This window comes from Larus michahellis, chromosome 4 (assembly GCF_964199755.1).
Source record: "Larus michahellis chromosome 4, bLarMic1.1, whole genome shotgun sequence".
Lineage (NCBI taxonomy): Eukaryota > Metazoa > Chordata > Aves > Charadriiformes > Laridae > Larus > Larus michahellis.
This window is the reverse complement of record NC_133899.1, coordinates 38293758-38320942: the sequence shown is the minus strand read 5'-3', so window position 1 is coordinate 38320942 and position 27185 is coordinate 38293758. Positions and strand designations below refer to the sequence as shown.

Sequence of the window (27185 nt, the reverse complement as noted above, 5' to 3'; positions counted from 1 at the left end):
CCATCGCGCCGTCGCCTAGCAACGGGCCGCGTCCCTGTCCGCGGCCATGGCGGCGGGGCCTGCGCCGAGCTCCCGGGTCTTTCTCAACCACCTCGACTCCTACTGCGGCCGCAGCATCGGCGAGGTGACAGCGCGGGCCGCGGCTTCTCCCTCAGCGGTCGCTGCCTGAGGCGCCGCCGCCCCTCTCCCCCCCGCCGCCCGCCTGGCCCGCGGCCTCCGGGGGGTTCGGCCGGGTGGGAAGCCGGGCAGGGAGCTGGGGTCACCCAGCCGAGGAGGGGGGCTGGGGGCAGGAAGGGGTTAAGACGGTAAGGAGAAAGAAAATGAGAGTTAGGAGTGGAGGTGTGGGTAAAACAGGTCGGGAGACTTGAGGTAACAGCCGATCCTGATGGAGGGAGAGAACAGCCCTCTGAGGGACCACCTGCATGAGGGGAGCCAGGTTGCAGAGAAGAGGCACCTAGGGACTCGCCAACACCTTCCACTTTGATACGTAAGATACAAGTCAAGACAAAACTTTGCAGCTGAGGTTGAGGCATCCCTAATGTTTTCCTGTTCATGGAAAGCTGCGTTCTGAGCTACGCCACCTCCAACAGGATTAGAGCTACTCAGCACTGCTGGTGTCTTCCCAAGACCATGAGAAGCTGTGTAGGATGCAATATACATTTGCATACAAGTGTGTGTCTTGCGTATTGCAGTATTTATCCAGATGTGTTGTTGGGGCATCACTTGAAAGCGTAGCAGCAGAAGAAGAGGAGGAGGAAGAGGAAAATAATTCAGTTGCGGAAGTTTCTAGTAAGCCAAAGGAGGGAGTCTACCAAGTAGTGGGTACCCTTTCCAAGCCAGAGAGTGCTAAACCACATTTTGCAGAGGAAACGTATGCAGTAAGTAAGACTCTTATTTCAGGTTGCCATTAGACAACATTAGAAATAGCGCAAGTCATATAAAATGACATATATTAATAAAATGGTCTTTTGTTGCTGCTGGAAGCTGTGTGCATATATTTTATTCCTTCTGCTTCCTGCACACTGTTGTCTCCTCCCTGCTAGGGAGGATACAGCAAATAGTAAAAGGAAGGAACTCAGACTCAAAATATATTTTTAAAAAAAGTAGTTGTGGACAAGACAACGATGATCCGCAGGTCTGCTTTCTTTTTCCCTCAAAACACACACCTCAAGTATCTCTCTTGTCTCCTCTGTGTCTTCTATCACCATTTTAAAGGTAGTGGTGCTGGAATCAAATTTGGTGTCCCCTTTCTTAACTATTCACTGAAATCACAGCTTTGACTAACAGTTAATTGTTCTGAAAACATACACCTTTGTATAAAGACATGTCCAGAATTTAGTTAACTAAAGGAAGCTTGCTTTTAAGAATGTGATTTTTTTATTGCTTGATTTAGTTTTCTGAAACTAAAATCACCTCTAACTGTCTAAAATTGGTTATCCAGAACCTCTTCAAACATTTGAAAATTTTGATTTAAACGTCTATCAGCTGAGCTGTTCAGAAATCAGAAAATTACAGCTGGCAGTATTTAATCTTAATCACTGCTCTTACCCAAAGTGTTTGTTGGACTTGCTCAAGTGATGCAGACAATCTGCATTTAACAAAAATGTCAGGATGGTATTTTCCAAGGAAACAGACATTTTTTTAATGTCTTGACCATTCTACCAGCTGATCCTTGTTTAAAATACCTATAAAAGTCACTGATACCTTTGATACTCACAATTGCATTGAAAATATAAATCCTAAAATAACACTAAAAATTGTGCACCTTTTTGAACTATATTAATGCATACTGTAAATTAGAAGTTTCAGCATTTAATTTAAATTTTGTCACCTTACTTGTATCTGGCAGATAAAGTTTGATATCGGTCTTATTCCAACAGAATTATTCTAACAACCCAGTGTTTGACCACTACATTCTATTAGTAAGTTAAACTTTCAAGGAAAAGGAATTTGGGGTTTTTATTTTTTTGTTAAATGGCAGATTCTAACTTTTTTTTTTCCTTCAGGTCTCTTCTCAAGAAGAGCTCCTAAGTCACTTGCTTGAATGTAAGATTGTTTTATATAATATCACTGAGGATGCAAATCAAATTGAGGAAGCAACATGGGCTGCTTCTGGTTAGTATAGCTATTAACTGAACAGAAAATTTGTTGCTGTACAGCCATCAAAATTTAACATAAGTGTATAATGAAATTATCTGGGATTTATAGTTTACCGTAATATTTAATTTTTATTAATTTTCAATTAATTAGTGAGGAACCATGGAACGCGCTCTAGCATTTGTAAGCTAGAGAAGCTGTCACGGAATGGTCCAACACTTTAAATGACATATCTGTGTAGGCAGTTACTTCCCTAAATAACTATCAACCATCGTCTTATCTATTTGCATCGGGACGTGGGTAGAAAATTTGCTCCTGTGATATTCAGATAATGTTTTAATATTTTGTACAATTATTTTAAGTATATTCTGACTTAAAAGTCCAATATAAAAATACTGCTAACAGTTTTCCTGAAACTTTCTCCTGATTGTTATATCCAAATTCTAATGAACATCTGGAATCTTTTTATGGTGACAGTGCAATATTGTTCTTTATGTGACAGTTAAACTAAATTATGCTTTCCTGTTTATAGTATAAATAGTTGGATACCATCATCAGTTTTAGAGGACTCAAAAAAACATAACCCACACTTAATTATTTTGCTCTAAATTAAAATAAGGAAGCTTTACTTGAGTTCTGTAGATTTTCTGTTTCAATCATAGAAAAACCCCTACACTTCTATTTTCTTTCAGTATCTCAGCAGTCAATAAAGATGAATCAATGAACCATCTCCTAGTATAGATTGTTTCTTCCCTCCCCTCCCCCCCCCCGATACGTAGCTCTATGTAGGTTATGTTGATTCCCAATAATTTGATTCTTTATTATCACTATTTGTCTATTTGTTTTCTTTCCTGATTTATTATCTTTATTTTATACCAACCCAAATAAAGACTATTTGCTTAAAAATACACATCACATAGAATGTTATGGTATAAATGTCTATACGGGACCTTTATAAATGCAAAAATGCAGTTTGTGCCATACAGTTTACAATAAATTAAATCCTTTGCTTTCATTTAACAGCCCTACATATGGAAATAGCACATTTTGCAACACCAAAGATATTTATCCTCATTTCAACAATAATGAGCTGGGCAAAAAGCAAACCCCCTGACCCTGTAAGTAATGTGAAAACATAAATTTTTCTTTAACTGAATATTTCCTTTTAATGGAAAATATTCATTAAAAGCGATTAAAGAAAATATTTCAGTATGCACCTCAACGACAACTAATAAAGTTGGTGTCAGCAAGTGTGTTTTTGCTCATGATCCTTTCACCTTGGACCACTACTTACTGCCAAAATTGTTAAATTTATTTCACTGGACAGAGAAGTTTAAGCACTGGGTTACAATGATACTGGCAGACATTAGGGACTGCTTGGACAAGAGGTAAGACCTATGCTAACCACAATACGCGCTGTCTTTCAGTCGTAAAAAATTCCATATTTACTACATAGTTAATGAAATACATCTTTAAATCAGTGTACAGAGAGATAAATAAAAATATCTTTATATCGTAAGTATTGTCAGTAACCATGTGAGACTCTTTGTAGTATGCTATTGCAATTCTCAAATTTAGTCTTACAGAAATTGTGCACATTACTGTTATCTGTAGCAGTTGTCAGAGTTTCTCACGCTTGTGTAATTCTATATATAATAAAAGTTTATGGTGTTTTACATATGAAAAGTAGTTAAAAATCTTTTGCTGTGAAAATTGAACTACTAAGATTTTCAAAATGTTGAACCTGAAGTACCAGAATCAGAAGTTTTAAGAATTTCAAGTTAAAACAAAATTAAAACAGGTTTTGAAAATATTTGTAAGGACTTATTTTAACCATCTAGGCCTTTCAAAATTGTTCTGTTTTACATGTATCACAGTCACATTTTTGTCCTTCGTAGGAAGATCCTGAGATCCCTTTTACTGATGAAGATTATCGCAGAAGAAAAGCTCATCCTGACTTTATAGATCACATAAATGCTGAAAAACTCATTCTCAAACTTGGGAAAACTGTATGTAAAGAACTTTTTTATAAAAATAGGTTGCTTGGTCTTCTCACTTAGAGCATTATCTTAGTAATGGAAATTACCAACAATTTGAATAAATTTTGAGAGTATGTTATTCTCCTGATAAATATGGATAACATCAATTATTAGTAAAATACCAAATATAGAGAAGACTATAATGTTTTTTGAAACATGGGTGTCTGCATAATACAAATCCCAAATTCTGTCTTTTTTTTGAGGTAGTAAGTAAATCATCCTTATTCCATTTAAAAAAAATACATTGTTTCGTTGTTTGTGTCGGAGAACATTAAAGCTGAGGCCTATGTGGGGAAAGACTTGAGTATGAAAGAATGTAGAGAAAAGTGGAGTTTTAAAGAAAAGCAGCATCTTAGATATTCGCAAGCTATGTAAATATTATGTCTCATTTAAATACTTAGAAGATATTCTGGCTACACCTAGCATGTTCCTGGATAGTTTGTGCTCTTGGAGCAGAGTGGTTGTTGACTTTTATTCCACCCTATAATTACTTTAAAATCATGGCCATAGAGATGACTCAGAATGACTAGATAAAGGTTATCACTTTATATGTGTTTTAAAATCACTTCCTTTGGCTTTGTTTCAACTTGATTAGATTATTAATCTTACTAGAGAACAGACAATGCCTCTCTTTGTATTTAAGAGCTATTATGAAATAAATACCAACAGTGTCTCAGATTGTGCTTCACAACTCAGGAAAATTGATGCTGATGTCATTGGAGATGGAGTACTGCAGAGTTAGGAAAGAGAACTGGAAGACAATGAAATACATTATATGATGAAGGTGGCATTTGGTCATTCTCTTTGTGTGTTAGCAGTCTCACGTAATAAATATAATTTAGTGTCCATTGCAGAAATTTATCTGGCTAATTATAGAGGGGAAAAAAACCCTTACTCTGATTAGAGTGTACACTTGTGATCTTATGCCCTGCTGAGAAAATAGCACTAGAAATTATATTCTATTCTAACATGGGTTTAATAGTACAGAATGCCGGTAAATTTGGTTTACAGCTTGAAAAATCAGTGATAAATTGTTCTTACTTTCACTATGCTAACATGGAGTTATTCTATCAGATTATGGAATAACTTTCATACCTGTGATGTTAGAAACATGAGCATTGTAAACAGTGTCCACCAAACCTCACAATAACTTCTGCCACCAGTAACACCCAGATGAACCATTGACTCAATTTTTCTGACTAGTCCAAAGCAGTGAGTCACTACATAACAAAGATACTCACATAATTAGCTTCTAAATGTTTGCCAGGCTGAATGTCTGTTAAGAAGACAGTGGAACAATATGTAGCAGTACACAGTAAAGCAACTTGAATATTTTGAATATATACCTCTTGTCAGCATTTCAAACAGATGCCTTTTCCTCCAGACCTCCAGGGGCAGCTTCAATGGGTATTATTGTCCCAGTTTAGCTTCTGTCAGCACTTTGGAATAGGAAGGCTCCAAAGCATCTGTTCTCCCCAGCAGATCAACATCAGCTTCCTGTAATGGCTGGAGACTTCTGGATTGCAGTTCTTACTCATTTCTAAATTCAGTGGCATCTGGGGAATGTGCCATCTGTGAAAGAAATGACAGTGTTGCCACTCACCTGCAAAGAGCTCAACAGGAAATACTGAGATTCAGCAGCCGTGTCAGTCATGTAAAGATCTTGCACCCAAGAAAAAAAGGGTTTCTTAGCTTTCATATCTGTTCAGAGTGCAATTTAACGGCTGTTGTTGCTTAAAGCAAGATTTCACTCCTTGGAGTTCATGTATCTCCCACTTATATTTTGCTTAAAATTCAGCAAGAGTTGTGAGCTAGAAGTCTTTGCTTTTTACCACAAGCAATTTTTTACCTTTACCTTTGTGGCAGTGCATTTGGGCTGTGTAGCTTTTGTCAGAGAGAAGTTGGAGACTCTGAGGTCCTGCCAAATTCGGAATCCTTGGAGAAACATCTGCTTACCACAGAAAGAGGAGCTCTTCATCTGCTGGTTCTATTCTCAGTGGCATCGCAACTCCTGAATCCAGTAATTTAGACCTGTTTCCCACTTCAAGCATTTTATTACAATCAAACAAACAAATGTAAACAACGAAAGCCTAGAACTGATTATAATAGCTAAAATGTGACATCTAGTGGCTTTAATGAATATTACACAGGAACTTGAAAGTTTACCCATGACTAAACATGCTGTGTGTAACTTGAGGTTGCCTAATAATTGTATTATTTTTACTATTTTAATAATTGTATTATTTTTTAAAGGAAGTATATCCAAGTAATCTCAAGTAGTGTCTTTCATATGTATGACTTGTGACACTAAATAGATATTTTTAGAGCACTTGAACCTGTTTCAGAGGTTTGTATTTCAGTGAAGTATAGCACTCGGTGACAAACCATGGTTTGTCTTCACAAGTGGCTACTGCAAGGTAGATGGAAGAAAATTCTACATATTATATTCTTCGTAAGGGAGACGAGAAATAGCACCTCCTGTGCTTTCACAAGAGGCAGGTTTTTCCTGCTAGGAGATGGAAATTACAGGATGTTTTTCTCCCAGGGCATGTTTGCAGTCTGTCCAGAGCAATCCTGGGAGTTGCTGCTCTTAAGGTACAAACAGTTTCTGCCTGGGTTCTACCCTAGGAAACTAAGTGTGGGAGCTCTTATGCTGTTTGTAATGTCTTCTAATTTTAATGTTTCTCATGATTACTAACAAGCTGTTTCATTCAACTGAGCTGACAGTTTTTATTGCAAAGTTCTCCCTTGTAAGTAGATAGATAAAATCACATACACAGATACAATACACGGATTTTATAACTTGTCATCCCTTTATATGATGCTTTGCTTATATACTCAAAGATTGGCTAACAGTGTTCTTAGTTTTAACTGAAATATTATAAAGATGATAACAAAAGATGCATTTTTCCCACAAAAAAAAAAAAAGTAGATCCCAAATCTTGGCTTTTATTCCCTCTGCTAATAAATGCAGGTTCTTTTATATAGTGTTATGTAGATACATAATGTCTAGGATCTTCACATCATGAGAATTATTTAACAGTTTTGTTTTACCTTAAAAATTTAAAAGTGACTGGTCCTAATTTAAAAGATTTTCTTGAAAGTTTTTCTCCTTAAGATGATTTTAAAATCTTTTTTTTTTTTTCTGTATAACCATCCTCAACACTGATCCAAGCAGTAACTTTTCACATAAGCTGGTGGCCAAGACATGCAAATTTATAACATTATGCAATAATGGTCAGCAAGAAATATGTGGGTTGTTCATGATGTGTGGTTAGGAAAATGTTTAGATGGTCACGGATATATATATTTATTTTTTTTTTTAAATTGCATATCAAAATGAAAGTAAAACAATTGTATAACCATTGATCCAGCATTTCCCACTTCTTTAGGCAGCCAAATACATATATAATGCAATTAAAAAATGGCTTCAATGAATTTCACAGTTATTTTTCTTGGAAATAGAAAGTTGAAACATGAGTTATCCTGTTCACTTCATTGATTTACATAACTTACTTCCAATTTTTTAACTCTTACAAATTTTTTTAGAATTTCAGTTCAAATGTAGACAGGTCAATTCTGATTGAGCAATGTTTTTTTTGAAGGAAATACTAGCAATATGACTTATGAAACTACAGGATGTGCAACAATTGATCTAGCTACAAATTTTAAGTGATATTATTTACATGCTTTGTGTATTTACAACACTAGTATTCAAGTTTCAGGGTAAGTCAGTATCCCATTTGCAGTACCATATTTTTATTACAATTTTCTTGTCAATTTTACTTCACAGAACAAACATAAATTTTCAACTTATGTTGTTGCTTCAGGACATCAATATGGAGCTGGGGAAGGACTCTTGCACTACTTTTTTAAGGTAGACATCCAGCTATTTTTGGACGTTCGTTTAATTTCTAGGGGCAAACCACACTAGAATTGAAAGCATTTTTAGTAGCTTTGGTATCATAAGCGTAACCCTTTTGTGAACAAACTGATTATTTGATCCCTTTGAAATGTTTTAGGTAAAGTAGAATTGTTTTCCACTTTTTTGTCTCTATATGTTTTTTTAGTTTTTTCCATAGTTTTTGAATAGTATCTCCATATGTACTTTACAGTGAGAACTGATATATCTGTCCTATCAGTGGAATCAGGAAAAACATCTTTCTTCTCAACATTATACTATCTTTTTTGCCAAACATTACTTTTATTTGGGATACAAAATAACATTTATCAAAATCAAAGAATATTTTTTTAAAAAAAAAAGTTTCTTCATTTTTGTAGGCTGCCAGACAGTATTTCTCAAGAGTTGTTTCCTTTACTGCAGTTACATTAATAATTCAAGAAACTGAACTTTAAATCCTGAACATATAGATTTGCCTAGTAAACAAATACTCCTTTTTTAGTTCTAGTTAAAAGTAATCTTCTTCTCCTCACCTTTTCTGCATTTGTATTTTCAGATAGGTTGGCTTAGCGAGACACCTGCACTACCTGTTTTTGGAGATGGAAACAATTTTATTCCAACTATTCATGTTGTTGATTTAGCAGCGTAAGTACAAAAAACCAATCCCCTGGATAATAATTGATACCAAGCTAGATAACAAATCCAAATCTACTGGAGAGTACTAAGGCTTTTAAATTGGAGGTGGGTGGGTTTAAGAACACTCTTTGGCCCTTCTTACTGAGTCAGACCTTATCTGACTGTTGCACTGGTGCTATGCTTTTAAAAAATTACTAGCAATGCTTGATCTAGAGTGTGATACTGGTTACCTGGCATAGAACTGGAAATGGATCCTGGACTCTACAGCAGGCTGTTAATATCTTCTACAGATGCTGCTTTTTATCCTTTGTACTCTTTCCAAATAAAATATCTAGCTGTGCTTCTGTATTAAGGAAAATATATATGAAAACGTCATGCTCTAAAATGTTCTGCAAGATTTTTACAAACCCTTTGTACTGTTTCTGAAATACATTTAACAATGAAAGCCCAGTATGCTTCTCTAACTACCAGCGCTGACTGTACTTGCTATGTTTCAGAGTCGTACAAAATATAGCAGACCACAGGCCAAGATCTCATTATATACTTGCAGTAGATGCATCTATGCACACTCTTCAAGAATTAATAAAGGTAAGAGATTTTATTCCTTTTTTTTTTTTCCAGTTATCTTTAAGGTTTTAAAAGCTATACATTTTACTGAAGTACAAGTTCCTAGGTCTTCCTGAATTATCTTGTGTAGTAAATGACAGGGAAAATTACTTAAATCTTCTAAGAATTCTTTCCTTTGAACGAAATAAATTACTTGGACCTGATTTTGCAGAACCAGCTTTTGTGGTATTATCATTAAGTAGAAATTTTACCTAAGAAAGTTCTGGTGAATTGTTATGGGATTCACAGTACTGTAATTAAATCCTCAGTCTTTAAGATGTTTTTCGCTTCATTTTGTAAGACGATACCTTTGTTTTCCAATTATTTAGAAATTAAGTCTAGAAATAGTCTTGATGATACTGTTGTGAGATACACTCTTGATACACTGGTAGTGAGAGTCAGCTAATACAATGTAATAGGAGACTTGCTCATGTATATTGAGCAAATGTTACCTAAGGATCAAATGTAACAGCGCAATATTTTTGGTTGTGTCAAAAAATGTTTCATGGAACAGTGTGTTAGGCAGCTCGCAGGAAGATGCAACTTTTGTTTTGTTTCAGGTAAATATACAGGGTCTCACTGAAAAGTTAGTAACTGAAGAGCCATTCAGTGTAAGTGACCATAATGCAATTAGTCAACTTTCCTATGGACAAAGCAAAGGTCAAAATAGCTTTTGCAGCTATGGTCAACCATAGGAAAGAACATCATATAAAAATGAACACAAAAGACACTAAAAATATTAAGTCCTTAGAGAAGAAGGGTAGAGGCTATTGAAACTTACATTAATAGCCATATAAGGCCATTGCATGCTACTTATTAAGAAAAGTTTTTGAAAGAGAAAATGAAAATTAGCATCGTAAAACTATAGGTTGAAGAAAACTTCAAAAAGTTATGGTTTTGTCCATAAAGAAAACACAACAGAAAAGATCACGAAATCTGCCAGGATAAGTGAAAAAACACTTGAAGATCAACTATCAGGAAAGACTCAAAATGAATATCCTTTTTTCAAACACTTAAAGAACAAAAAGCCTGACAGAAAATCTATAAGGCAAACTGATGATTATGGTACGAAAGGATCACTTAGAGAAGACAAGGCCATGGCAGAGATGCTTTGCGTTAGTGGGCACGGGTAAGAGTTTGGATGCTTCAGGATCTTTTTGCAGATAACTTGTTAGAGGATCTGTATAAAACTAATGTAACTCTAGAAAAAGATTGTAGAATGAACTGAACTGGAATATATGTAGATTTGACCTGACACACTATACAATTTTTTATGATTTTATGGAATCTAGTGGGGTTTTTAATCTAAGGGCTGTAGGAGTAACTAACAATTTCTGTCTAATGATGAAATTAAAATGTAATATGGAGAGTTATTAGTGACATTCATCTGAAAACCCTTCCTGATTGTTTACAGAATTAAATACTTCAAGAACCTGCAGTGAAAGTGCTTGGGAATAAAATAGGTCTCCAAATAGATCTTAAGCAGTAGGAAGTTGTACGTAGATTTAAGAACATAGATTTGGAACACTTCTCAGTGGTTTTGGGTTGGTTGTTTGTTGTTGGCGTTTTGTTTGGGTTTTTCTTGTTTTGTTTTAATTGCAAGTACTAAAGAGGAATCATATAGCAAAACAAAAACAAAGGTGTTCAATACTAACATTAAAGTTAATATACTGTGCTTTGTCTATTTCAAATCAGTATATTGATTTTTTAGGTATAGTATAACATAACATTTCAAGCACTTATTTCATCCACAGATGTCTTGTTCAATTTTTTCTAAGAATCCGATTTGATAAGTGCTGTTTGTTTGTTTGTTTTCTTGATAGTGCATCAGTAAAAATGTTGGACCAGGAAAAATTGAGAAGATTCCAAAAGAAAATGCATTCCTGAGCAAAGAGTTAACAGTTAGTACTATTTTCCTTTTATTACTTAAGGAAAGGATGTAAACTCAAGAGTATGATATCATGAAATATATAATTTCTTTTTTTATTTCACCAGAAAATTTTAAACTTAAAACATGCCTAAAAATACAGACAGTGAATTTAAATTAGAAAATAAACAAATTAAAATTTAACCACCATAGAACAGCCTATTTTGAGGAGTTACAGCCTGATTTAGAAAAGCAGTGAAGCACTGATATCACTGCTGCACTGAGCATACTGCAGAACTCTAACAAAACCTACACAAGATTATAAAAATAACAAAAAAGTTAATAATGTGCTACTAAAGCTGATGAACACAGCATACATAAGCTATGTTGTATTAATCTATTTATCTGGAATAAACTGCTCATAGGAGAAATAAACAAATCACAACCCTGGTAAATTTAAGATGGTACTTCGTAAATTTATAGAAGAGGTTATTCCCTGCAATTATATGAAACCTTTGTATTGTACAGAATAATTGGTTAATGGTTCATATTCTAATCGTTCATGAGAATATTCAAATACACATGTATTTATATTATATATAAAAATGTTTATATTTTTTGAAAGCTTAAATGTCTGTTTTGCTTTGTGTGTAAACCTTCTTTTCCCTATGCTTTAATTCTCTCTATTCTCACGCCTCCATTTGAGTCCCTAGTTTAAGCTAAGTGTTCTTCTAACATGCATAGTTTAATTCTGTAAGTAAATGTAGCTTTGCTCCCTCAGCAAATGCATTTGGATATGTTGCTTGTGAACCTGCGAATGGAATCTCTGTTTCTGAAAGAGACTTTCAACATTAAGTGGGTTGCTGAGGCAGGACTGGTGGAGAACGTTGAACGAATTGTCAAGGAATACAAGCAAAGTAGAGGATTACTGGTAATGGTTTGGTGAACACTGTTCTTAAGGGCTTCTTTCTTTTTTAATTTTCCCCCAATAGAAATGGTTATATAAACACAAGCTTTAATTTCTTTAAGTAAAAACACATGGAAGACTGAGATAGATGCAAAATAAGTGAACATAAAAACTGCAAATTAAATTGAAGAAGTTTAAAAAAGAGGAAAAAATAATTTAAACAATAATCATTAAGTTCTACTTCTTTTATGCTTAAGATCGAAAACCTGTAAATGCAAATAAGCTCCCTGATGGAGAAGCTGCTGTTCTGAAACTAGTTTCTATATACAATATATGGCATTCCTGGTATATTTTGCTTCAAGAACACAACACATATATCTTTTATGTAAGTTTTTTCATAATAGTCAGTAGTTAGGCAAGTATTTTGTGTCCTTCATTATACAGAACCATAGAATCATAGAATGTGTTTGGGTTGGAAGGGACCTTTAAAGGTCATCTAGTGCAACCCCCCTGCAGTAAGCAGGGACATCTTTAACTAGATATTTAGTGAGATAGGATATTCAACCACAACGTAGCTTTCATTTTACCCTGCTCTATTGTGTAATGTCGTGAGCAACTTTGCTGTATCTTATGTTAGCTTAATATTTAGAACTTCTGTATTCAAATGTATAGGGAAAGTTATTGAAAGGTGCAGAAAAATGCTTGCATACATTCAAGTATTGATTGGTATGATAAAGCTGTTCAGCATGTCTAAATCTTGTTCAAACTTTGAACATGAGTTCAAGAGGTGTAAAACAAAACACAACTACTATCGTTTGAGGTTGTTCATTAAAAGTCCCTGGGTACCTCTGAAAGGATTATCAGATCTGTGTTTGGGTTAACTACTGCATCTGCCTACACGTGCATGGAGTTCAAAAAATTCAGTACAAAATATAGACATACCAAGTGGAAAGGAGAGGGAAGGCTAGCTAGACCTCTGTCCCTATCAACATTCTATTAATAAAATTTGCAGTTTGCACTGTCAGATTTACTAAATAGGCAGTTAATGCTGTGTAATTTGGAGTTTGTTGCATAATATATTTAATAAGTGTATGTTTGAATCTGAATTACATTTATTTGTCCACAGGCTAGGTAGGCTGAAATGAGAAATCACTAATATCTTAAGATTGTGATGGATCTGAAATTTTTGAGGTCAAAATAACAATTGTACATTTAATTTCAGTAACTGTGTTACTTACTCAAAGCCTGTGGATGATATAGGAGATATTCAGTGAGAAATAAATGAATGAATAAAACTAAAATAAAATTTCAGTTTTAATTATAATTGTTATTTCCTATTAGTTATAGTAAAAAGATTGTTCCTTTTAAGTAACAGCATACGTCATGCTTGAATGATGTTATATCTTTCTTTTTTTTCCAGCCTCTCAAAGTTTGCATTCATGGTCCTCCTGGGGTTGGCAAATCTACCATTGCTGAAGAGCTCTGCAAACACTACAAGCTGCATCACATCAAGATAAATGATGTCATTTCTGAAACAATAGCAAATCTGGTGTGTCGCTGTTTCCTAATATTGCTATTATTTTGATTTCTGGGATTTTAAAATGTTTGGCATCATTTAAAAATTAGTTATAATTCCATTATTTTAGAATGGAAATATCTTTTGACATACTGATCACCTCTGGGGGATGCACTGAACTCTTTTTAGAGGCTGAAGGTTGCTCAGTATCTCTCTGTCTAGGAGTATATGTGAAAGAAATTGTTGGTTTGCATTTTTCCCTTTTATTACATCTGAGTACAAAAGAAATTTGGCTATGGAATTTCTGAGCCTATTCATATTTCTGATCTTGTCTTCAGGAGAAAGTTGTGGCGTCTAAAGAACTGGACTCTGACAGTGTGGGAGAAGAGGCAGAATATGATGAAGAGGACGAGAGTAAAAATGTAGAAGCAGCACAAGAGTTATTATCTGAAATAAAAGAAAGCATGGAGAAGAATTCAGGTAGGAAATACAAAGTACTAAGGTGGGTTTTATGTAACTAGTACGACCCTATGCAAATAGAAGATCAGGAGATAAATTTGTGCTTTAGAACCTTTGCGTTATATTAAAAGGCACATTTATATGTGCCTTATTTAAAAATCAAGTACAGTGTTTTATGTTATACATTGTACACCTTGTGTATTAAAACTGATCTTTTTTATACACTTCATATAACACTTTTTATCCTGTAAGTTGATGTGTAAGTAACAATGGTATACTCAGAAGCATTAGATTCTTGGCCAGATGTTTTTAAAAACATCATGTTTTCTCCTCAGCACAGGGAACAAATTCTAAAATATAAAGTAAAAAGTTAGTGAAACACATCTTTAGCAAAATTGCAAAGAAGAAAAATATTCTAGTCAGAAAAAGAATTAGTGCTTTGTCATATGAGGTTGTGGGGGGTTTTCTAATTACCTTATACCTCATTTTCGCTATCTCTAAAACATAAATAGTATTTAGTGAAGCCTGTAAAGAATTTTAAAGTCTGCAGATCAAAAAAGGTCAATAAAAATTGCCATTAATGAAAAGTAGTAATTATCATCTATATATGAATAGAGTCATGTAGTTTTGACTTAGTGCTTATCATTTTCAATGTGGAATAAAATGATCCTCCTTAAAAATGCATTTTATTATTAAAGGTTTACCTGATTTGGATCTTGTGTATTTGTAAAGCAATGAACTTGTAATGCACCCAAAAGCTTCAGTAAGGAGATCTATGGCAGCATCTCTTCTGCATGCCCTCCTTTGTTGTTTAAAATAATAATGTCTTTTAAAATAGTAACATACTTTTATGTTTACAATGGTTTATAAATATTTAAGACTTTTAAATGCCAAAGCGAAATAATGTAGGAAACTGGAGTCAATGGTTGCAAAAGGACAAAAAATCAGGTCAAATCTAGCTTTTTAGTCCCACATATTTGCTCGACAATGTAGGCCAACTTAATAAACCTCTTCGTATCTCAATCTATTCATCCAAAAATGACACTTGTAAAACCAATCTCATGTTTGTTTTGCAAGACTATCTTCAAGCCTTACTGTTAATTATAAATAAAAAATTATTGTTTTGTCATGTTTTTTTTCCTATAAATATTTCTTTGCTGCTTCTATTAATACCTGATTGCATTATTCTAAAAAATCCTAACTTCATGTTTAGTATCTTAAGAGTTCTAATATTCATATTCTTGTAAGCACAAATGCAATTTTATAGTTACACATTTATAATCCATTGATTGCTGACAACATGTAATATACATATAACTCAAAATACACTTTTTTTTTTTAGGATCTAAATAGAAGTTTTTCTGATAAGTCAATTAAAATATTAGTAAAATAATTTTAGATATCTCTTTTCCATAAACTAGATACCCATTAACCTTCTTTTTGTTTTAGGTCGTCTAGATGATCAGTATATTATTAAATGTGTGAAGGATAAGCTTAAATCTATGCCTTGTAGGAATCAGGGATATGTTTTAGATGGATTCCCAGAGACCTATGACCAGGCAAAAGATCTTTTTAATTGTAAGTACTGCTGCTTTGGGTTTTATTGCTGCTGATACTGTCATTATCATTATTGTTCTCAGTGCCATGGTAGTGGAAGTGCATCAGCACTGTAATGACTGCAGTCCAAGACACAGAACAAAGTTGTTCTCACATGATGCTTAAAATGTTAAGAGGGATTGTAATACACCTTATTTAATTTAAGCACAAGATGGTTTTCAGACTGTCTTTGTACTAAGTAAATGCACAAATACAGAGGATGCTTTCTTGTTCTGTGTTGGTCTGTTCTACTCAAGCAAGCTCTGAGGCAGAATTTCTTCATATTTAAGGGCTGTTTAATGAGGGGATCCAGCCACTGCACCAATACATGTTTTGTGAACCAGATTAGAGTGGGTACGTTACATCAGCTACAATAGATACGACTTCAGAGGAGCTCTGCGACATACATTTCAAATTGTGAGCAAGCACTGTCTGTGCACTAAGACCAAGAACTATCTCCATATGCAAATTACATCATGAGCTTTGTTCAGATTAATATGCTGGTCTGTAAGTTATCATATTCAGCTGATGCTCTTCAGGCAGTTTTACTGATTTTTCAGAACAGCAGTCATTTAGTAGCAGAAAGCATTTTAACCATACCACTGTAAAACATTTCTACTCACTGTTCTGAGCCCTGTCTCTGTTTTTGGCAGAATAATGTACTTGGCAGGAGCAGAGGGCAGGGTCAGGACAGCAGTTTTAAAATCGTGTATGCATGTGCGTACCTCTTCTATGCAGGCAAACAACTACTACTGTCCCAAGGCAGAATTTTGTGACAGCTGGCAGCATGAATTACTTAATTATCTAAACTGGTGTCTAGGTTAGATTAATTTCCAATAGATAGTATAATTTGAATATAGACAAACCTGTGTTTGTACTGGGCACATTTTTCGCAAATATAATGATATTGTTGCTTCAAATGAAAACGTCAATCATTTTTTACTTTTGTTTTAGTGGAAAGCGAAGATGAAGAAATTAAAAGCAAAATACCTAAATGTGATACATTAATCACACCTGGTACGTTTGATAGATTTCTTTTTAAATAAACAGAAGAGTTTTGAAATATTGCTGCCACCAACGAGAAGACTAAAATATCACTCCATCTGTTCATATTTAATTTAACATAAAATAAATATCTAATTTGTGTAATGCTGCTATCCTCTTATTCAGAAGTGAACAATTAATCAAAAGGAAGGGTTTGGGTTGGTTTGTGGGCATTTTATTCTTCTTTTCTTTTTCTTTTTGTGAAAACATCATCAACTATTGGCTGATAACAATAGTAGCAGCTGCCTTTGTTGTGATTACAGCAGCTATTAATGGAACAAAAATGAGCTGCTGAACTTCGCGTACTAAAAAAGTATATGTTTATCTTTAGTATGGTATCTTGAAAGATGTTACCAAATTCATTTTAATGCATCAGTGAAATTGTGAATTAAAATAGATTGGTTTTCATCTATGCAGAGATAGCTTCATCCTGGTGTTTTTGCTATTCTTGATTTCTTTGGAAGTTTTCATTACATTCAGACAATAAAGTTGGCATATTTTGCATTACAGGATGTGTACAGTTAGATAGTATAAAGATTGAATATCTCAAATGCTTAGTGTTTCAGTAAATGATAATTTACTGGCTTCAGTGAAAGTGAAGAAAATTTAGAACTTTCTGAAAAATTCCGTAGTCTTTGCACGTCCATGAAGGGGATAAAGGTTTGATTTAAAAGGCAGGCTTCTAACAATTTTTAATCACTTATGAATTGCTGATTTCTGGAGTAAATAATTTTTGTTATTCATAAACAAACCCACTTTTAGCCACCATTTCAAAAGAGGAAATGTGAATGAATTATTATGATGGGCTGGAGAAGTGCCACTTTCTTTCCCATAACAAGGGCTTCAGCCATGGGATCTGTTTTAAGAAGATACTTTCTCAACCTTGGAGGAAACTTGCTTTAGAAAACAGAACAGTCCAGAAAGGATTTCTGTTGGTTTGGCGAAGCTTTCTTGGGTTTGTCGTTGGATTTTTTTGAAGGTTGGGGTTTTTTTCTTTTAGATTTTTTTTTTTTGGTTTTTCTTTTAGATTTTTTTTTGGGGGGTGGGGTGGGGTGTGTGGTGGCGGGGAGAGGGCGCTGTGCTTGATTCTGCAAATTTCTCTCTGGTATCAGAAAAATTACTTCCTGGCTTTGTTAAATTAACAGGTTTCACTAGTGTTGAGTAAGGAGATTAACAGAAATATGAGAATATATTGTGATAAATTATATGATGCCATATTTAATAAATACGAATTGATTGTTGAGTTACTAAAATACTGCAAGACTAAACCTAATGAAACTATGAATATGTCACTTCAGAAGCGAAGAAAGGAGACAGGGGTTTTTTTATGGATACTTGAAAGATTCCTTGTGGTTTTACCTACCAATAGTACTACAAATAACATTGACGCTAAATTTTTATGGCATATGGTGGCATAATATCTTTAATGTACTACTCAATTTATTTTTTTAAAATTTACTTTAATTCAGCAGATACACCTTTATTTGTGATGGGTGATGACTTTAGATGACTTGACAAGCGAGTTGTTAAATTTTCCAATGTTACTTGCTGCTTTGGCTGCATAGTTCATAAGAATTTTTTTTCTTCTCTACTTATTACATGCATTGGTTGTATGATAGCTTTCTCAGAAAATTTGGACTATGCTGCGTCGCTGTTTTTAAGATTTTGTGCTGTTTATTGCAAGAATAATCTTGTTGATAGCGCTAAGAAAGAATTTGGTGAAATTGGTATATTTAGTTTCTTTACACACTCTCAATACTGTTGGATTGCTCTAACTGGAGAAGTCGAGTATAAGTATTTGACAATTAAATTCTCTATAAAGATATATATACAGTTCCCATCTATTTATGTTCAATTGTGGTTTAAAATTTATTATTAACAGAAAATAGGTAAGAAAGAAGAAAAACAATAACACATAAGCACTAATAATGTGTTCTTCTTCACAGAATTTGTTATTTCTTTGACTGCATCTGATAAATTCCTTATAAACAGAATAATAAATCTGCCGGAGAGTGTTGTTGCTGGAACTTATTATACCCAGGACCGGTTCCTACAATCTCTGAATCTCTTCAGAGAGTTAAACACAGAAGATGAGACTGTTCTCAACTATTTTGATGAACTTGAAATACATCCTCAGTTTATTGGTATGAAATAATAAAATTAGTAGGTATATTAAGAATATAAAGGTTTTGCTGTTAGAAATTTAACACTTGTGAAGATCATATAGTAATATGATATATATATAAAATATTTATTCTGTATATTAGAATATAGAATTAATGTTGCAGAATACATGTACAACAACCTCTTAAATCCAAACCTGCAAAAACATCTGTATACTCCTAAGGTTTCTGAATTGTTCTCGTACAGTTAATCTTTTTTTACAAATAGGGTTTTTAATTGTTCATTTTTGTAGGCTAAATGGTAAAAAAAAATTTCTGACTTAGCTTACAGAGCTCTGTACTGGTATCCTTCCAGATTGGTGTAACAGTATATTTTCATGGACTTTCAGTATTATAGCTGCTCATATTTTTTCTTTAGGTTTATCCTCAGATGCCATGACAATATATGGGTAACCTGTAAATGATGAAGCGGGTAATCTGTAAATGATGAAGCATGGAAGAAAATTATTAAAGGTGGAAGGCTAGGACTGATTCTGTTTTGTACTATACCTGTATATGAGAAAATTTGTCTCCCTTACACACTATCTAGAAAATTATGGTTACTAGGAAATCTTAAGATTACTATAATATTTGATTATTCAAAACCAGTGAGATCAGGGTGACAGCATTCTTAAGAAAAATGTTTTGGTTTTGTTTTTTGGGGTTTTTTTTGGGGGGGACAGGGTGAGACGGGGCAGCGAGAAAAGAAGGAACAACGGAAAACCCTGCAAGTAAAATCAAACTGCTGATATTCGGAATGTCCATTTGAGATGAGTTATGAGATGTTAATTGTTGAACAGTCTTAGTCTTAATTGATTTCCTAAATCAATTGATTTCCTAAACATTTAATGTCAGTCATGCAGATTATCTTGAGAATAATACCATACGTGTGTTGTTAGGAACTGTAGTAGTGGAAAAAAATTGTGTGTTAGTAGAATCATTTTAGAATTAAGGTAATTTGGCTACAGAAAGTAACTGTAAGAAATGGTAAATATTAAGGTCTGATGCCATCAATTGGTCATATTCTTACCTTGGACACTTCTGGTTATGCAATTAGTAGCACTGTCCAAGACCACGATTCATTTTTGTGGGGACTATAAAATGTATACTCTAGGATAGAATATTGCAGTGTTTTCTGCTAAGAATTATGTCCAAAGATTACTCTTAAACTCTAGTCCATTCCAAATAAGGAAACTCACTCACTAATTTTAATTATTCAGGTATCACAACTGTGACATTCAGTGACTTCCAGATGATTTTCACATTCAGTTTATAGTGTTGATTCTCATCTTCAAAGGAGCATTGTCTTTAGGTTCTGTTTATCTCGGGAACTGCCTCTTTATCTGTGTTCACATCACGGATTGTTACCCACTGAAGTATGCAAGCATATAGTTTTCTGTTGTAAAATGGTAAGGACAGATTACAAAGATAACTTCAGTGAGAAACCTTCAGCTCTGCAAATACCCTTCCATCCCAGATGATGCTTTATCAGATCCATTAATTAAGTAGTATCAGATTTAAACAGGGGAATGGTTAAAAAATCATGCTTGATTTGTGAAATATTGATTCAAATTAATCAAATCTTTCTTCCACCTTAATTTTAGAAATTAATAACATATGGCTTTATGAATTGCTTTTATGATTATTAGTTTTTATGAGTCTGAAATATGATTAGTGCAAAGGAGTGGGCTTCAAGACTCTGGAAACCCTACTTTGCTGCAGTGACTCACTGCATGAAGTCTGCAAGTCAGTTATCTTGTGTCTTGTTTTTCTCATCTGCAAATTTGGGATGGTGACACAGGCATGTTAGATCATCTACAAAAAGGCACGTTAAAGTTATAATAGCAATTTGCTTTGAAGATCTTCATTTATTAACTCCTTTTCTGGTGATTGTTACTCTCAATTAGTGTCAGTGCTAACCTCACCTTTTATCTAAAATGTATTTATTTTTGAGGATAAATGCAGTTAATTATGATTGCTGTAATATTTGCATTGTATTCTTGCTTAGCCATCTAAGAAAAAAATGCAAACTTTGAGACCTCAAATTCAATGCTGAGAGAGTTCTTAGCAATATTTTAAATGACCAGAAAAGTGGTTTGCACTGTATTTTTTCTATCCAGGTGCAGCTAAAATTGCAGAAACAAGGGACTGCTTGACGTAGCAAGTGTATTATTCTTTTAATTTGGAATACTTCAGGAATGTAATTCCTGATTTTTTTGAAAGAAGAAGCTGTAAAATAAGTTTTATCATGTAGAATTATGTTAGCTTTCTCCTCAATTCATTAGCAGACTTTGGACTTCAGGTCCAAATCGCAAACACTTAAACTCTTGCAGTAATGGTGTTAGCATTGGACAGCTATCTTCCGTCTGAATTAGTGATTAGGAAGAAATGGGAAGCATGCTTTGCTAATGGCTTTCAAAATAACTTCATAAAGCAGAGGACTGTGGAGTAGGGACTACTGGATTCTCATCTAAATTCTGTAATCTATTTGTTGTGGTTTTTCCCCTTTGCTTGCTCTCCTTACCCATTTCTGCCTTCACATCTCCAGTCTCTTACCACTGAACAAGCCTTTTATCTCTATATTCTCTGGATAACTGAAAAGCCCACATTTCCACTTTTCTATGCACATTTCTATACCCTTTCTGCCAGATGCCTCCCCATGCTGAATGCATACAAAGCCCAGAAAGCCCTGGAGACGCTCCTCATTTTTCTGTTTTTTCTTTTCCTTCTTTTTTTTTTCTTTTTTGCAAGTTTAATACACAAATAGCCTTCAGCGATTAAAAGGGAGAAGGAATGAAATGAAAGAGAAGGTCTTGCTCAGTTTCTGTGCTCCTACATGAAGCTACAGATTTGTTTTGTAGATATAACACAGTAAGAGCTCAACTAGAGATAGGTCTGTGTATTTGTAAATCTGTATGAGTGAAAACTTTGGAGTCTATTGCCAAATCCCAAGAACCTATTGTGTAACCTGTGGGGGAGACAGGGTCAAAAGCTGATGGTTTTATGCATCTGGATAAGTTGACATAAGATTTGTGACTATCTCTGATAGTGAATGACCTAATTTTCAAGTTTCAAAACTTAGGCAAACTGCAACTGATAAACAGAATAGTTGTCAAAATTATTTGGATACATTTCTCCCTTACATCATCTTAAAAAGACAAACTACTTTAGCTGAAATTAGTAAATAAAATAAGATGTAGAAAACTTCATTCTGCGTAGAAAAAAATTGTCATTTATAAGCAACTGAAAATAACATCTTATATTTGAAAATTCAAACAGCGTGAACACCATGTATTCTCAGGTCTTGCAGTTATTTACTGAAGTCTATTAATAATTGACAAAAGCTTTTAAAAGTGCTCTCTTCTATTGTTTAAAAGATGTAGCCAAATTCGAAGATCCTGAGAACAGATTTATTGTAAAAGAGATCATCAAAGAAATTGGGGAACCTCGGAATTATGGTTTGACAGATGAAGAAAAGGAGATTTTGGAACGCAAAGCAGCTGAGGAATGCCTTGTCAAAGAAGCTCAAGAAAAAGCTGAACAAGAGCGTAAAGAAGCTGAGGAAAGGGCTGAAAGGATGGCAAATTGGGAAGAGTGGGTAGGTTAATACGTATTTCTGGGAAACCATTATGATGTATGTTTTAGATGCCTTCCAGCAAACTGGTACATAAATACACTTGGAAAGTGTGGCATAAATTCTCTAGTTCCTTATCTCATACTTTAGATCTGGGTTAGATTACCTTCACAGTGCATTTTGATGCCCAGCCTAAAGAATATAGTCTATTTTTGATTACAGACATAGCACTTTTTTGCATGTTGGTATCAGCATGTCTTTAAAATACTTTTATGATACTCGTCTTGTTCTTGCGGTGCTGGACACTTTTATTTCACCATTTATAAACATCTTCTACAATCAATGGTGTTTTCCCATAACCAGTCTTCTAGGACTTTTGCATTTTGCTCACTTTCCTTCTAAGCAGCTGACCAAGTCTTAATTATGCCTTTCAAACAAGATTTTTAACTCAACACTGATCAATATTCTAGTCTGTATTGCAGAAAGGTTTCTGAGCCTGCAGGAGAAACACCTTTGAGAGCCGAGTCCTCAGTTTAGTGAGGAATACCTGATGCAGTCTGAAGGATGATTTGTGTTTCCTAATACTTTAATAAGTACTTGGGTTTGAGGCTACTTAACCTCACAGGATTTGCACATGATGCTTTTCCTTTTTTATTTTGCCATGCCTAAGGACATTTTAGGTAAATAACCTGAAATGCATACTATAAGAACATTCTCCTTCACACCCAAAGTCAGGTTGTTTCACCAGAAGGCAATTCTTCTATTGTCTTCTTCTAGAGGTATTTAAAAACAAACTGATCATTGCACAGAAAAATCCTTTTCTTACATTTGAATGCCCATTCACTTCTATGGGGAAATAATACCCTAAAATTATGCAGTTTTAAAGAAGCATTTACATTGCTTAGGTGTTGCCTTGTAAATAAGTTTTCTTTATTATCTTTATACTTATTTACAGCTTCATTCAACCTTAAACAGCATTTTGTACTCCCTGTAAACTTGTCTAAGAGATTAGTAAAGGGTAGTTAACACATTTTTAGCTATATTCAATCCAAAACCATCTAACTTTCAGAGAGCGCAAAATCTGCATTATTCAAAGCTAAAGTGCTTAAATAAAATGTGTGCTTAAATTTATCCTTTTAAATAGGCAGATGCACAGGAAACCTAAGCAACTATTTTTTTGTCCTTGAGACTGTAGATTAATTGCTGTCTTTGAGTAGTGACCAAAGACCGCTTACAGGATTTATTCAATAGCACTCCTGGATTGAGTGAATAAGGTAAATATCTTTTCCAGATATTGGTATATCCATTTTATCTGAACATTGCTTTTGTGTTATGCCTTGAGTATAGAAAAGCAGTCTTCAGGGTATCATCTGCTTGATGTATCTATATACGTCTCATGAATAAAATGAGAGGAGAGAGGACAATAAAAATGTTTTTGAGTAATCTGGCTAAAACTACTGCAAGTATGCATGCTATTAAGTGCTATTAAATGGAAGAAAGAAAAACTTGCAGCAGTTTTATTTCCCCACCCGTCCTACTTTTTAAGTGCAATCATTGTATTTGTTTTAACCTGAATTCAAGAATAAATTTAGCTGGTGTAAACAGATGTAATTCCCTGGAGTTTTAGTTTATTTAACTCTCATCCCCCTCAAAAACTGACATAAATGAAATACAAATAAAGCAAAGAAACCAAACCCAAAACAAACAAACAAATAAAAACCCAACACAACTTACAGTTATTTAGAGAGTCAGGGCTCTCTTCTGAGTAAAAATATTATTCTTCCCCTCCAGTTCAAAGAACCCTCAAGAAACTGTCTGTGTTTCCAATGTACTAATTTTTGAAGTGATACAGTGTATCTTATGGAAACAGAACCACTGGAGGACTTCAGGATATAAAGAGAGAAAAAATAAAATAATTTTACTAAGGAGATTAGTTCAGTTTTCATCATGTTCAATTCTTTGTCCTCAGTGTGCCACATGCTCTAAATTTAATAAGCAGTTAATAGTTTTTCCTGACAAGTTGTGAGTTTTAAAGTTCTGTCCACAGCTTCTAACACTATTTTTTTTTTCTCTAGGCCACCATTATTATTTAGTCAAGTGCTATTTGGTAAATGCTATAAACTTTATTGTTTATGATTTTGTTCATTATTTATAGAATAAACATCTGGAGGAAGTGAAAAGACAAGAACAAGAGTTATTGGAAGCCCAGTCCATTCCACTACGGAACTATTTAATGAAGAATGTCATGCCAACACTTATGCAAGGGATAAATGAATGCTGTAGGATCAGGCCAGATGATCCAGTCGATTTTCTGGTAAGTTGATTGCACTTTTTTCTTATATACGTTTGAGAAAGCTTAATGAAAATATTCACATAGACCAAAAGAATCTCTGTTAACGTAAGGACTTAACTTTTTTATTTCCCCACTGTCATGATAACAATTAACTAGTGGATAATATCTGGAATTCTGGTGAGCAGTAATTATTACGAAAACTAAAAACGCAGCAACTACACTTTATGGCATCACTTCATACTGTGTATCAAGTAAGGGAATAATCCACTTTTGCTAAACGGTAACAGGACAAGAATCACTACCAGAATCTGCTTCTCTTCAGTGTGCGTACTCTGCACATCTTACGTATCCTGCCAAGTCTGCTGTGTGACACACTGGCCTGCAGAAAGGGGGACATCACTCTCCATCCTGCTTACACACCTCTAGGCACAAGAGAACATGTTACTGTCACGATGAATGAAAGCTCTTCAAGTAATTCCCTTTACAATACACAGATAAATTAATGAGTAAAATCCTCTAAGATATTAGTAGAATAATTCCAGTTGCAAAGGACCTCAAGAACTTATTTAGTTCAACTTTGAGCTGAAAGCAGGGTCAGCATTGCATTCAGACAAGAATTCAGATGCTGTAAAGTTATTGCTGTGCTGCTGTTCTTCCTGCACATACTAAGAAAGTTATTAACAAGCTATCACTGTTGTAATGAAAAGAAATGTTTTATTAACCAAGCTAAAGCTTAAAATGAAAGCATCAGTGTTCTGTGCCACTTTAAGCACTATGGAATGCTTAATTGTTGTAACCTTTTTGCTTACTGATCAGTGACAACTACCTGTAGCTTTAGGAGCATGAGATCTTCCCTATTAACTTTGTAACTTTTAAAGAGCTGTATTATCTACTCTTCTGGGCCCAGAAACCGGGCTGTAGGGTACTCCCTACGATTTGCCATGGAATGGCAAGTACTGTCATAAATAGCTCACTTCTGTCTCTTGCCCATGATAGGAATGGGGTGATTGCTACCAAGAGGGAGAATGAGGTAGATGGTATTTTGGTGGTATTTGGGGGGGAAGAGGTTTCTCTGACATATCTTCCAGAAATTACATTTTATAGCCATTTAATACTTTCTGTGATTTTGTTTAAAGCAATGTTATTCACTATATTTTTGTTATTTTGTGTGTATTTCACACTTATTTTCAAGTCCCCAATTCTAACTTTGAAACTCTTCTGTTTATAGGCAGAATATCTTTTCAAGAACAGTCCTGATATCGAATGAAACATTAAATCCTAGCAACTATCAAAGCTGTGAAGTACAAAGGGAGAAAATTCCTAATGCATTTAAAAAAACCCACAACTTAGTTTCTGAAACTATTGTTTGTTTAGGCTTATTATGTAATCTCCATTTTTGTTTCTCATACTTTATTACTATGTTGTATTGGGTTTTTAATATTCCTTCCACAAAAGTACCATTTACTGCACATATTGTCTCTTTGAAATGGTGAACCATAAGAATCTGTTCTCTCTCCAAAATTTTCTTCCTGGATTTTTTTCAGTTACTTATTCTATTTAAGCAATAAATAGAATCAAATTGTCCTGGTCCATAGCGGATGTAGGCACCTAGCCTGAGGAAAAACTTTCCTTAAAAAAAAAAAGTGGTTTTGCTGAAAATGGAAATAAAGAGAAGCAGCTCTTACTTCCCCTCCACCTACCAAGAGACAAAAAGTGACACAACATAGTCATCCAACTGGTAAACAGTTTCCCAGCGTAGTTATGTCATTAAAACCTGTGTTTTTATTTGGAATCAAACAAATGGGTGTAGCTCTTCTTTAATTCTCTTCATTATTCAATATTGTATACACGATTCTTATAGATTCTTGAAGAATCTAGATTTTCCAGCATGTGGCTGTCATTCCCTTTTTTATCAACTTCATATACCTTTCACAGAAACTGTTGATACCTGTTGATACCAAAACTGATAACATTTGGTGTGAAACAAATATACGATTTTGTCAAAATAGAAATCAGGGACTGTTTGGGAAAAGGGGGGAAAAAAGAGGAAGAACTGAAAGAATGGTGATTCAGAAACAGTTTACACTTATTTTATCTATTACTTTTAGTATTAGAATTTTAGATGTATTAATGCCCAATGTGCTTATTCAGATATACTAACATTTTTACATAGAAACAATCCTATCTATGTGTTTTCACAGTCACACAGCTAAGTCAGTGATTATAGCCAGGAGCAGAGTTCAGAACCATCGCCTACTCTAAAGAAACAGACTTTTTTGGGGTCTAGATTTCCTGTATGCTGACAGTTTATCATGAGGCAGTTGAAGACGAAATAATCTGTAGAGAAAGTTTAAGTTTGAGTCCTATTTTTCGGAGTAAAAATGAAAATAGGATGCTAAAAAAGCAGATACTTTTTTTTTTGTGTACAGTTATGCACTTACTTTTCTGTGAAGAAAGTTTTGAGTTGATATGTGAAGAGTGTGATTTT

General features: G+C 34.3%; 1 protein-coding gene across 2 annotated transcripts; it reads left to right on the top strand.

Annotated features, from left to right (window-relative positions):
• The first annotated feature begins 5 nt into the window (after positions 1–5).
• Positions 6–27171, top strand: AK7 (adenylate kinase 7). Of its 2 annotated transcripts, XM_074582403.1 has the most exons (18): positions 13–124; positions 693–878; positions 2007–2115; positions 3121–3215; positions 3996–4106; positions 7930–8013; positions 8594–8682; positions 9171–9261; positions 11103–11180; positions 11928–12077; positions 13474–13602; positions 13908–14049; positions 15478–15606; positions 16579–16641; positions 18615–18812; positions 22208–22428; positions 24560–24718; positions 25926–27171. In XM_074582403.1, the coding sequence occupies exons 1-18, from the start codon at positions 47–49 to the stop codon at positions 25962–25964; spliced, it is 2151 nt and encodes a 716-aa protein (XP_074438504.1). In that variant the 5' UTR covers positions 13–46; the 3' UTR covers positions 25965–27171. The 2 variants fall into 2 exon arrangements, with proteins under 2 accessions (XP_074438505.1, XP_074438504.1); XM_074582404.1 differs by lacking the exon at positions 11928–12077 and having other exon boundaries at positions 6–124.
• Positions 27172–27185: the final 14 nt, after the last annotated feature.